General features: G+C 34.9%; 1 protein-coding gene across 18 annotated transcripts in view; it reads left to right on the top strand.

Annotated features, from left to right (window-relative positions):
* FRYL (FRY like transcription coactivator) overlaps nucleotides 1-13,021 on the top strand; it is a 293,278-nt gene that overhangs the window by 211,983 nt on the left and 68,274 nt on the right. For all 18 annotated transcript variants that reach the window (XM_089911901.1, XM_089911907.1, XM_089911905.1 and 15 more), the window contains 7 exons: nucleotides 523-791; nucleotides 3,665-3,860; nucleotides 4,528-4,652; nucleotides 6,279-6,336; nucleotides 8,669-8,760; nucleotides 11,025-11,197; nucleotides 12,721-12,881. In XM_089911901.1, the coding sequence (XP_089768027.1) occupies nucleotides 523-791; nucleotides 3,665-3,860; nucleotides 4,528-4,652; nucleotides 6,279-6,336; nucleotides 8,669-8,760; nucleotides 11,025-11,197; nucleotides 12,721-12,881 (1,074 nt within the window). The remainder of the gene's footprint in view (nucleotides 1-522; nucleotides 792-3,664; nucleotides 3,861-4,527; nucleotides 4,653-6,278; nucleotides 6,337-8,668; nucleotides 8,761-11,024; nucleotides 11,198-12,720; nucleotides 12,882-13,021) is intronic.

The raw sequence follows: 13,021 nt of genomic DNA, 5'->3' as shown, positions 1-13,021 counted from the left end.
CATTGTTGTTGTTTGAATCATAAGTAATTTGCTCTTAAGGTAAGTCTTTATCTCTTCAGTATAAGAGCTTTGAATATTATTGAGCAAATATTTGAGAATATGTACCTCTGGAGAGGAGCCCATTTCCCCGTCTGTTCCACTTATGCATATATAGGGCACATCAGCATGAAAGTTAATGGTTCATTTTTGAGTTCTCTAGCAGCTTCAGTATGCCCGTGAAAGCTGCATATTCATACATGAATTACATAAGTAGTGGTTCTTAAACTTTTTGGTTTATGGATCTTTTTTGAGACTAACACAAACTATGGAATCTCTCTCCAGAAAATTGCATGTACACATGTGCACAAAACAGCTTATATGCAGTTTCAGGAATTCTCTGCTCATATTACCCCTGTTTAAGAACCTCTGTTCTAGAAACTAACAATAGGCCACTTATAGTTAAAAGCAATTTATATGGCAAAACTTTGAAAGTTGTTGAAATATACAATAATCAATTGGTTTTGTTTTTTTTTCTCTGCATAGACTACTTTGCTGTATTGCCCTAGCTCAGTAGATTTACAGACATTAGCAGAATGGAACTCTTCTCCTATTAGCCACCAGTTCGATGTGATTAGTCCATCGCACATATGGATATTTGCACATGTGACCCAAGGCCAAGATCCATGGATTATAAGTCTCTCCAGTTTTTTAAAGCAAGAAAACCTTCCGAAACACTGCCCTACAGCTGTGAGCTATGCTTGGATGTTTGCATACACAAGACTTCAGTTGTTATCCCCACAAGTTGATATAAAGTAAGTTGTTTTTCTAGTGCAAGTTTTAAAATGTATATAGACTGTCAGCCTTCATAAGGTATGCATTTGAAAAGTTCTACAAATTGGAAATCCCATAAATAACATGCCATAACATACTGGTATGTGAAGAAGGGAGATGAAAGTTGTAAAGGATCCAGTCTCATCATCCTTTCATTCTTTTCGTATAATTTGGTCTCACCAATTTGTAATCGTTCATTTACTTAATAACACACTGCTTGGTATGTAGTTTGTGTCCGGTGAATGAAAGAATTAATGAGGAAATCATCCGAAGATGAACATGGTTGCGAGTATAGATAAGTTTGTAGATAAAGGGTGAGAAGTGAAGGGAAACCGAGTTCAGTGACCTTACTTTTCCTGACAACACTGTAAGGAAGGCCGTCCACTGTTAGGGATTCGTGATAATGACATTGGTTTTAGTTCTGAGGATAATGGTAAAGAGTTGGAGTAACTGGTGTTGTGATGGAGAGTTGACCAAGGCTTTATAACTGCAGGTTAGTCTTGCTCTTAAATTTTAAAGAGAATTTATTTGAGTTTGGGTTCCTGATTTCACCTTATCCAATATGCCGTTGATCAGATTGCACGGCATGAGTCCTCCTGTCATATAACTTGACCATATAAACCCAACACCTGGATAAACTTAACACCTTCAGCTCATATTAAAGCCTGCACAGGGCTTCCCTGGTGGCGCAGTGGTTGAGAGTCCGCCTGCCAGTGCAGGGGACACAGGTTCGTGCCCCGGTCTGGGAAGATCCCACATACCGCGGAGCGGCTGGGCCCGTGAGTCATGGCAGCTGAGCCTGCGCGTCCGGAGCCTGTGCTCCGCAACGGGAGAGGCCACAACAGTGAGAGGCCCGCGTACCGCAAAAAAAAAAAAAAAAAAAAAGCCTGCACAAACCTGGCTCCTCCAGTCTGTACTTTCTCCCTTACTTTCTATCAGTGCTATCCATGTACTTTATGTTGGAGCCAAAATAAACCTCTCAGAGTTCACTGAATGTGGTCTGCAGTGTCTATTCTGTGAGTTTTTGTTCACATGAACCTAGAATGCCTTTTGTTTTCTTTATGCCCTGCCCATATCTGACGCATCGCAAATTCCACCTTATTTTTAAAGCCTTCTCTTATATCTCCAACCCAGAGTAATTATTTCTTCTTTTGCATTTGTGTGTATCTATATATACATATATATATAAAAACATATATATACACACACACATATATTTTTTGTTTTTGTTTTTACTGTTTATATATATATATATATACACATACATGTTAATTATATATCTATGTAGATTCTCAGGTATTGTGTATTGGATGCTGGTTTTTTAAAGAAGATTGACACATGCCACCTTGTGTAATAACATTTATGAACTTATTTAGTGTCCTTTAATTACCATATTTTAAATTATAAGCGCCTCTCCTACCACCATTCCCTATATCCCCTTTCTGCTCTATTTTTCTTCATCAAACTTAGTGCCATCTGACATTGTTTTATTTCTCTATTATATATCTCCCCTAGCACACATGATGGCAGTGATTTTCATTTTTTTTTAGCAGGTTTTTGTTTTTGTTTTTTTTTTTTTACTGCTGTCACAGTGCTCTGAACATTTTTAAGATACTGAGAAACGACGAATCAGTGAAACGATACGTATTATTTATCAATAGATTATAAATCTATTGAAGGTGAGGAATAAAACTTAGTATTTTCCCTGTCTTTGTTTTGCTCTCAGTCCTTAATCCCAACAGAATTTTTGGTATTTGGAAAGATTTATGGAATTGTTCCAGAATATCTTATTGGTCTAATCTCTCAAAACAGAAATTTGATAGAAGCCTTTAAAATGTAGATATTCTAGGGGAGGGGGAAGGGTAAGCTGGGACAAAGTGAGAGAGTGGCATGGACATATATACACTACCAAATGTAAAACCGATAGCTCGTGGGAAGCAGCTGCATAGCACAGGGAGATCAGCTCGGTGCTTTGTGACCACCTGGAGGGGTGGGATAAGGAGGGTGGGAGGGAGGGAGATGCAAGAGGGAAGAGATATGGGGATATAAGTATATGTATAACTGATTCACTTTGTTATAAAGCAGAAACTAACATACCATTGTAAAGCGGTTATACTCCAATAAAGATGTTAAAAAGAAATGTAGATATTCTTTGACTCTGCAATTCCATTTTCAGGAATTTACTCAAGAAAATAATAAAACATTTATTATAATTAAGCATATCTCCAAATGTATAGTGTTGTGTATAATAGGGAAAAATTACTATTAGCTAAAATATCTGACAGTGAAAGTGTGGCTGTATCAATCATGATAATCTCTATGATATATGGTCATCAAAAATGATGTCATGGAAGTATATTAATTTACATGGAAGATGTTTAAATATATATGTTAAGTATAAAAAAGCATGTACAAAACAAATGAAACAATATTCAATTTTTATTAAATGAAATAGATGTATTTATGCCTTTATTTTAATGTATATGAGTTGAAGATATGTAGAAGACTTACAGTGCTTATTTTGGCATAGGATTAAAGGTGATTTTCATTTTGTTTTCACTTTTTTTCCCTACGTGGAGCATGTATAACAAGTTATAAAATGTGACCTGATAAAATACTAGCTGTACTCACAGAAATAATAGATTAGGTTAAAATGATCCTATAATGTGTTTTGTTTTTCAGTCTAATATTTTATTCATTATATCTTATTCCACCAAGATTCAGTGGTAGTAATAAAAACTGTATGCTAACCATCTCCCCTAAATTGATAGAAATTTAGCTTTAGTTTAAAAAAAAAAACTTTTCAAAACATGTATTATTTATGTCTTCCTGTTTTTCTTTTTCTTTTTTTCAGTAGCCCCATCAATGCTAAGAAAGTAAATACTACCACGAGCAGTGACTCATACATGGGCCTGTGGAGAAACTACCTGCTTCTTTGCTGCAGTGCGGCGACTTCCACGGCATCTTCAACATCTGCGGGTTCCGTGAGGTGCTCTCCTCCTGAGACGCTGGCGTCCACCCCTGATAGTGGCTACAGCATTGATTCTAAAGTAAGTTTTCTGCACCTGCCACTGAATCCAAATGGAAGCATAAAAATAATGTTTTAAAATTTCTTTTTCAGGACAATAAAATAACTTGGTTGAAAAGTGCATTAGTTACTTGGACTAATACTGAAAATAGTTCAAGAAATCCTATTACTATTTTTATGGGTTCTTAGTTGGAATCAATAATGCGTAAAGTTTTTCTTTTAGAATTTCCCTGGATTGTGTAGGGGTACAAATAACTTGATAAGAATAGTGACATAGTCTTCATGATATGACACAAAATATTATCAGGTAGTTGGAGGAAATTGACAAAACTTAACACCTGGGTGTCTAACTTTAACACTGATGACTCTTCTAGAAGTAATTTTTTTACTCATTTTTACAGATCGAGAGAAATAGGCTGATGGATAAACAGCCCATTATATGATGATGAGTGTCTGTAAGGAATTAAGAGACCTGCAAACCCCACTTCCATTAACGAACTTGTAGCGAGCCACTGGATAAATCATTTAACTTTTTTAGATTATGTATACCACAAGTGAATTTTGAAACGACTTTCATTCTAAAATGTCACCTATCCATTGTCCTTGACCAAATACTGTTGAAATGTCAAATTATTTAGTTGGATGTACTATCATTAGTGGCTGCGATAAATATAATATTTTTTTTCCAGATTATTGGCATCCCATCCCCTTCATCTTTGTTTAAGCACATAGTTCCAATGATGCGCTCTGAGAGCATGGAAATCACAGAATCCCTTGTTCTAGGTCTTGGCAGGACCAACCCAGGAGCTTTTAGGTAATTATCTTTGCATGTTTTCTCTACGCCCTAAAATAGCAAATGTGGCTCCTTGGAGAGAAGGTGAGGTAGAGTACTTATTATCAGGATAGTTGCATATCAGTCCTGACTTTTACCAGCTAATTAGCCATTTAACATTTAACAGGTTATTTACTTTATCTGAGCCTTTATTTCCTCATTTTGATTGAGTAAATAACACCATATTTTCTTCAAAGAATGATTATGGGAATCAAATATATATTATACATAAATACGTTCTAGAAATTATAAAATGCCGTGTAAAGTCGTAATATTTTCCTACCTGGTTTATTTACACAGTGATTCTGTTAGTTTATAATCTTGATCTGTTGCTTAAAACTGTAGTTTTTTTCCCCTTCTTGTTCAAGAGAATGACTATTCTTAAAAGAAGTATTTATGTACATATTTTATATTATTCTTGGTGTTTTTGATAGTCATAAAGCAAATTCTTCATTTTTGCCTGAGTTTCTGCTTTGTTATTGCCTGATGGATCCTGACTTTATTCTTTTGAGGTTGTCCTCCATTGATATGGGGTGATGTTTGAATGTTTTGTCTCCAAGATAACATGTACAACAGAGAATAGGTTAATAAATTGTAATATGTCTGTAGGTGTGGGATAGCATTCATTATAAATGAAGTGTTGGAAGATAATTTTATGACAAGTAAACACACGATCGTGCTAATAGAAAAAGTGAGATACAAAAATGATCTCAATTTCTTAAAAAACAAATCCCCATAAATAGAAACAATTCTGAGGCAGATACTTTAAATGTCTGCAGCAGCTTCTATACATGATGAAATCGTGGATGGATTTTATTTTCTTCTTATTTTTTTGTACTTTCCCAATTTTCTACAACGAGTACATTTGCAATTTAAAATCAGAATATAAGCAAAACAACAAAAAGATTATTTTCATGAAGTTCATACCCTTTGACCCATTAATCTCCTTTGTAAGGATTAATCCTACGGAGATAATCAGAAATGAAAACAAAGATTAATGTACAAAGATGTTCACTGGACAGTATTTATTTAAAAAGTTAGATGAAATAGTAATAACTGAAAATGGTTAGGAAAATTATCAGTACTAGAGCATTATGAATTAATTAATGGCATGTGAAAGTGGTTATTGCTAGTGTTAATTAAAGAAAAAGGGATACTATTTTATATATGTTGGAGTTTCAACTATGTAAAATGTATGTGGGTTGAAAATGATTGAACAGATTGTATTTATCTCTACAAATTAGAATAGGTGGACTATACCATTTTTTCTGTTTTCCAAAAGTTCTACAGAGTGCATGTTATTTCACAATCAAAACAAAACAAAACAGGGAATTCCCTGGGGGTCCAGTGGTTAGGACTCCACGCTTTCACTGCTTAGGGCCTGGGTTTGATCCCGGATCGGGGAGCTAAGATCCCACAAGTTGCGCGGTGTGGCCAAAACCAAACCAAAACAAACAAACAAAAATACAATAAAAATTGTGTTTAAAACAGTAGGATTAGGGTTAGCACTTGTTAGTTTACATCATTATATTAATATTTACATATTTTTACATGTCAGATTATATATTTAGCTATTAATTAAATGAATGTATATCATTTTTCTTCTAGGGAACTAATAGAGGAATTACATCCTATAATTAAAGAAGCACTTGAACGAAGGCCAGAGGTAAGCTGTGTAGTTTTCTAGCATTAAATATTTATTTGGCAAACGCTTAAAATTGGCTTCTCTATTCTATACAATATAACAAAAGTTAGAAGTTCAGAAGTAAATAAGTAAATAAGTCTAGTGCAGTTTTCAACATTTTAAAAATGTGTAGAACTCTTCCCCCCCCCCCCCCACAGGAGGTCCTACTCAGAAACCCATTCTGTAATACAGATATATAATTGCTCTACCTGAATTTAGGATGGTCAGAGTCTGGATTGGAGCCTGCTAACCTTCTCTGTAAACGACCAGATAGTATTTCCATCTTTGCAGGCCATCCTGTCTCTGTTGCAGCTACTCAGTTTTGCTGCCTAGACAACTAAACAAGTGGGTGTTGCTCTGTAGTCCAATAAAACCCTGTTTATAGTTACTGGCAGCAGTGGGTCAGATCTGGCCTGAGGGCTGTGTTTTGCCAAGCCCAGGTCTAGATCCCCAAATCTACACATCAGGTTCAGAGCAACTTTCAGAAGCCACATGTCTTTTGGGACAGATGATATGTAATCCATAATTATAACAATTATTCTGCACTCAAATAAAGTCATAGATAAAGGGTTACATGAGCTACAGAGAAGAAAGCCTCTGATTCTGCCTGTGGTGTAAGAGAATGCTTTATAGGTGAAGCATGACATTTGAGGTGAATTTTTGAAGCATAGTTCCCAGTGGACAAGCAAGGGAAAGACATTCTAGGTAGAGGAACGGCATTTGCAAACTTTATTTAAAAATTTTGGACATTGCAGATTTTTCTTTGTAATTATGTCATGGGGAAAGTGACTGAATGTTAGGCTGGAAAGCAAAAAAGGAACTATCTTATGAAAGGCTCTTGGTTTCAGCTTTATCCAGTAGACCAATGGCAGTGCCCCATATGGCAGTGGAATCTGAGAATTCGCTGGGAGAGCTTGCTAAAAATTATAGATTCCTGGGCCTATTCAATGAGAATCCCTGGAACAGAACTCAGAAATCTATTTTTTACAGCACCTTATATGAATCTGATGTAGAACATTGAATGAGAGTCACTGCTATTAATGTTGGAGATCCTCTGAGGAATTTTAGCAGGAGAGGGAGATGATGACAATAGCTACTTTTTATAGGGACCTTAAAACAGCATCTGTAATTCTTTACTCCTCGTTTGTAATTCAGCCCTATGGAGTAGTGATAGTATCTCCATTTTGTAATTGATTAATTTTTGTTTCAGATTGATCGTGTTGGTTACGGTGCAAAATGATTTATTAGAGCGAAGTGGAATTGGAAATAAAATTAAGTAGCAATATTTGTACTTACAAATTTCAGGGTAAAAAGTCATCTTAGCAGGTGAATAGATGTGCACAGTGATGTGCCTTGAATGTATGATATATTTTGAGAGCATTAGATTCACAATCTTTCTATGGACACAAAGTGAAAACAGGTTGACTAAAACTTTGCAAAAATCCTCAAAGATGGTTAAAAAACCATTTCATTCAATATGAATTGCAGCAAACTTCATAAGAGCTAAAAGAAACAGTAAATTTAATGAATTGGTTATCCACAAATTGGCCTGCTTTTGGAAGGCAGAAAACTGGATTGTGGACATGAAAGTGAATGACTAATTTTTAATTGCTCTGTATTATGAAAATTATATCATAAATGACATAACGAGCTATAGGAGAAAGTGCTATAGGAGATGAATTGTATCTTACCATTATATGAGTTTCTGTTAGAAGCAGAATCAAGTTAAGATGTTACAGCTATTACCCTAGGCGTTAGTACTTTGGCCCTAGTAAGACAAACATATTAATTCGTGCCATGATGATCAAAGAAATTTGTTTTTGTTTGTATTTTTGTGTGTCAGAATTAATTGTTAAGTGAAAAACCATGGCATGAGCAAAATCTGTGGGGTTTCTCAGTCCCCTGTGTGATATTTTCCCTGCCCTTCTGTCATATTATTTGGGAGTATCTTAGGGATTCTTTACCATCCAAAGGGAACAGTTTACTAACTGTTTCAGTTCCTCTAAAGTTGTCAGATTAGCAAATCTGACCTAAAAGTAACTATAAAGTGTAGAATTTTATTTTCTCCCCTCATAAGTGTTACTACTGTGTAAAATGTCATTTGATTTTATTTGGCTCGTTAATTTCAAACTATCCACACATACCTTTTTGATGCAATAGCCACCACAGTGCCCCAAATCTACCTTGCACAAGCAAAATAATGAGCCCCCAAGCTCTAAGACATTCACACTATTCTTTCCAAGTTACACCAGCAACTTTTCTGTCAACTTCCTTGAAGGATTTTTAATTAACATCTTTGTTATCTTTGGAATAGAACATGAAACGACGCAGGCGTCGAGATATTTTACGAGTACAGCTGGTACGAATATTTGAACTGCTGGCAGATGCCGGTGTCATTAGTCACAGGTCAGTATTGGATTTTGATTTTTAAAACTTTTTTAAAACTAGGGACCGTAATGTTTTTTCTCTGAGGAAATACAGAAAAGCACCTTTGCAACAACAAAAAATCTGTACCACTATAAACATTATTTACCAAAGATGCATCTGGTACGTTAACCCATGGCTAAAAAATGTATTGAAGTTCTACCACTGGTACATACTGCTTCAGGCAAAAATTGGGTGTAATGTTCTTATGATTTTAATATTTTGGAGGATCTAGTAATCTAGGCAAGTGGACAGTAGCCTTTTTTTTTTTTTTTTTTCTTTTGGTGTCCGATCTAACTACGTCTTACCTTGTTCTTAAGATCTATTTCTTCTGGAGTTGTAAAAATCATATGTTTAAAGCCTAAACATTTTAAGGTTTGCAAATTTATTTCAATCAACTATTAATCTATTGTGCTGAGAAAAATTATGAAATCCAAAACCATAATTCTTGTTTCCACCCTTTACAAATAAAAAACATAAAACCTGAGCTTATTGTTGACACTAAGACCATCCTCTCGAGGAAAATTCCATCAGCTTTATGTTGAGAAATAACTATTTCCTTAGGAAGGTAAATGGTGTTGCCTGACCATTGAAGGAGGGAAGAAAAAGGAATCTGACCATTTCCAAAAAGGATAACTGAAAAAAGATCCTGAAGAAAAAAGTAGTAATAATCAAACAAGTGTTGTATTTATTGTTACTTTACCATTTGTCCTGATCATTTTTTCTCAGTGTGCCTAACACCTTTCATATTTAGCATCGAATGCTTTTGACAAGTGCTTTCAAAATATAGCTTTAATCAAAGAGAATTTAAACCATTGATTTACTATGATAGTAAATGAAAAACAAATGAAAATAAGAAAAGAGAAACATCACTTTTTTTTTTGTCCTCCACAAAAATAAAACAGTGGAAGTTAGCCAAAGTGAATTTGACACTGAACTTGATGCAAAAAGTTAACCTAATACACATCTGCATCCTTTTTTCCTTGATTGCTTTTAATGTAATGTTAGTAACGCAGTTGCATGTTTTGTTTTTGGATTTGTCTTTTTTTTTTCCCCCAAGAGAAATCAATATAAAGTTACCCGTTATGGACTATTGTGGACTTTTTATTTTTTTGCTTAAGGAAAAAAAGATGAATTCTGAATGGCAAGACAGCAGGGATCTTTAATTTGTTCACCCAATGGATCCTATGTGCCTGATTCATAGTAGGTACTCAGAGTTTATTCTGGGCCAGGTTATAGTCTACTAAATTGGTTTCCCAGCCACTAAGAAGTCATGACCCAGAGTTTAAAAAACATTCGTTTAAGGAATAAAGGAAAAAATTTCTGAGTGCATATATTCAACATATTTTTATTGTTGTAGACTGATATGTTTAATATGCTCTAGTACCATTGTTGCTTCTTTCTCTTATTTTCATGGCTGTAGGATATTTATAAAAAACTATTCGCAGCTATGAAAAGCATATTTAAAGTCATACATTTTAGAGGTATTTTTCAATTATAACAAGGAGAAGTTAAGCAAATTACTAAAATGCTCTGAAGTAGCTACTGGTCACGTGCTGAATAACTGATGGAATAAGACTGGAATCCAGGACTTGTGACTCTAACCAAACGATCCCCTTGCAGTCAGTAGGCTTCAGGCCCAGGACCTTGGCCTCAAAGAGAATCTTACTGTAGAGATTCTTGGGGCAACTCCCAAAGTCTAAAGAGAAGATTTGAAAACCAGCTCTCTTACTTGAATTCTCTTAAATTTTTGTATCCCCAGTAATACCTATGCTAGAATCTTGCTGAGAATAAGTACCTAATGGATATTTGATTGATTATGCTAAAGGTATAATATGAATATGCGGGGCAACTATGCAAACATATAGAATTAGTCTTTCCTCTCTCCACCTTCTAAACCGATCCTCCCTAACCCATGTGTCTGCTTATTTCTTTATTTTAAAAAGCAATATATTTTGATGGAGAGAAAATAACATTTAGCACTCACAATAGGTGATTGAAGTTGGATATGGAATTGAATAATGTAAATTACATTTGCAGTTCCTTGATTATGAAGCACCATGTATTTTTATATTTCAGTAAGCCAAAATCTTGTTCATTCAATTTTTTTATAAGTTGCACAGTGCTACGACTATGCAAATTTTAATATATATTATTCTTATTTTGATTATTAGGAATTTATTTTGACTTAAATTATAATTTAAAATCACATTTTCTTTACCATGTATTTCCTTTAATATTTTCAGTGCAAGCGGTGGCCTTGATAGTGAAACACATTTCCTCAACAACACTTTATTGGAATATGTAGATTTAACTAGACAACTCCTGGAAGCAGAAAATGAAAAAGACTCTGACACACTGAAGGATATACGATGCCATTTTAGTGCCTTAGTGGCGAATATCATTCAGAATGTTCCAGGTACGATTTTTTAGCTCCTCGAACTATTAATGAATATTAAGAGACCATCGTATTATTTTCTCCCTCTGAGGTTTTGTAATCTATGTTGACAAGCAACTTGTGAACATATGAAAAATATGTCAGGGTAACACGGATAGCAAGAATTTGTTTTACCTTTGAATTAGTATCAATGACTAGAAATCAGAAAGCAACCCAACATAGGTTTTCAACGACAGTCAAGACACTAACAAAAATTTGAAGAAATCAGTAGAATAAACTCTTTGGACAAACTTGTTCCAGATACAATGAGCGAAGAGCATAATGCTCCAAGTGGTATTTGAGAATAGAATTAACAAGATACATTTGACTAATGGGAGAAGGGTATAGGCACAGAAGTAGAGTATAATAAGGATACAGTGTGACTCATGATTCCTTTAACAGATGTGTGCCTATTATTGAACACATACTACGTGCCAGGTACTGGTTGAGACAGCAGGAAGATTACTATATGCAATTGCATTTTAAAAAGTCATAAATACTTTACAAGTGTAAAAATGTGGTTATAGCTTTTGATATAAAATGTAAATACAAATGTTTCTTTTTCTTTCTATGAAAGAATTAAAGTTACTTTGTTACCTTAAAAAGTATATGCAAATATTTGACTTTTAAAGAAAGATAATGGTTGTATTTTATAGGAGGGTCCTGTAAGCACTTCTTTAGATACATTAATTTCAAGTGCAGAAAACCTATTTTGAACTTTAGGGGCAAATGATGCTATATAGAGGAAAAGAGCCTTTTTTTCCTCTAAATTTTCTGATCTGAATTCAGCTCACTGATGTAAAGATGTAATTTAGTCCATTACTCAACACTTGTCTGCAACTTCCACATTGGTTCATTACGGTACTATTGAGTTTCTTCAACAAGAACTGATGCAGAGACCTTGTAGAATAGATTTTTAAAGTGGAAAGAATCCTTGGAAATCATCTAAACCAGCAGCAAAGAGCAGCAGAATGGGTTTGGACTCCAGGCCTCACACTTTACTACAAGTAGATCAGCTCCCCTGTTGTCAGTTATGTATATCAAGATTCCATGTAATGATCCTTTTATAGCTGAAAAGAGCTTATATGGTCCAAAGCCCTCTCTTACCAATGAACCAAGATCCAGAAGTATGTTATGTTAATGTTTCGGCAAGGTTACCATGTAGCCAGCAACAGCCCAGGGAGAAGCCAGGGTCCCGACTCTCAGCTCTGTGCCAGCCTTTAGGCAGCATTGTGACTGCCGTGAAATTCTGCTTGCCAAGATGCCGTATTTCATATAACGCTGCATCTCACATAACACTGCACTACATGATGACATGCACTGCAACTTTGTTCCTGTTATTTGCATATATATAAATAACTTCTGTTACTCTGGAGGTTGGCGGTAGGTTAAAATGAAAGCTTTTGCTTTCTTTTTTAATAATATATATTCAGTAACGAAGTTGACATGTGTATTAAGGAAAAAAGAAATGGAAATAATGTTTTCTACCTATTTTTTATTTACAGTACACCAGAGAAGAAGTATTTTTCCTCAACAGAGCCTTCGTCACAGTCTGTTTATGCTGTTCAGTCACTGGGCAGGTCCTTTTAGCATCATGTTTACGCCCTTGGACAGATACAGTGATAGAAATATGCAAATTAACAGACATCAGTACTGTGCACTAAAGGTATTTACCTAGAAATCTGATTTCTTTTTTCTTATGTTAAGAGTGGAGTTAAATTTTTTTGTCTCTCAGTGCCTGGTGTTATAAAACGGATAGGGATTTCTTCAGAGTACCTGAGAGAATATACATTTGCCTGCTGTATT

This window comes from Delphinapterus leucas, chromosome 5, assembly GCF_059928025.1.
Source record: "Delphinapterus leucas isolate spDelLeu-1000000601 "Yukka" chromosome 5, BTC_Dleu_Yukka2, whole genome shotgun sequence".
Lineage (NCBI taxonomy): Eukaryota > Metazoa > Chordata > Mammalia > Artiodactyla > Monodontidae > Delphinapterus > Delphinapterus leucas.
Note: the sequence above shows the minus strand (reverse complement) of the source record. Positions and strands in the feature narration are given on the sequence as shown.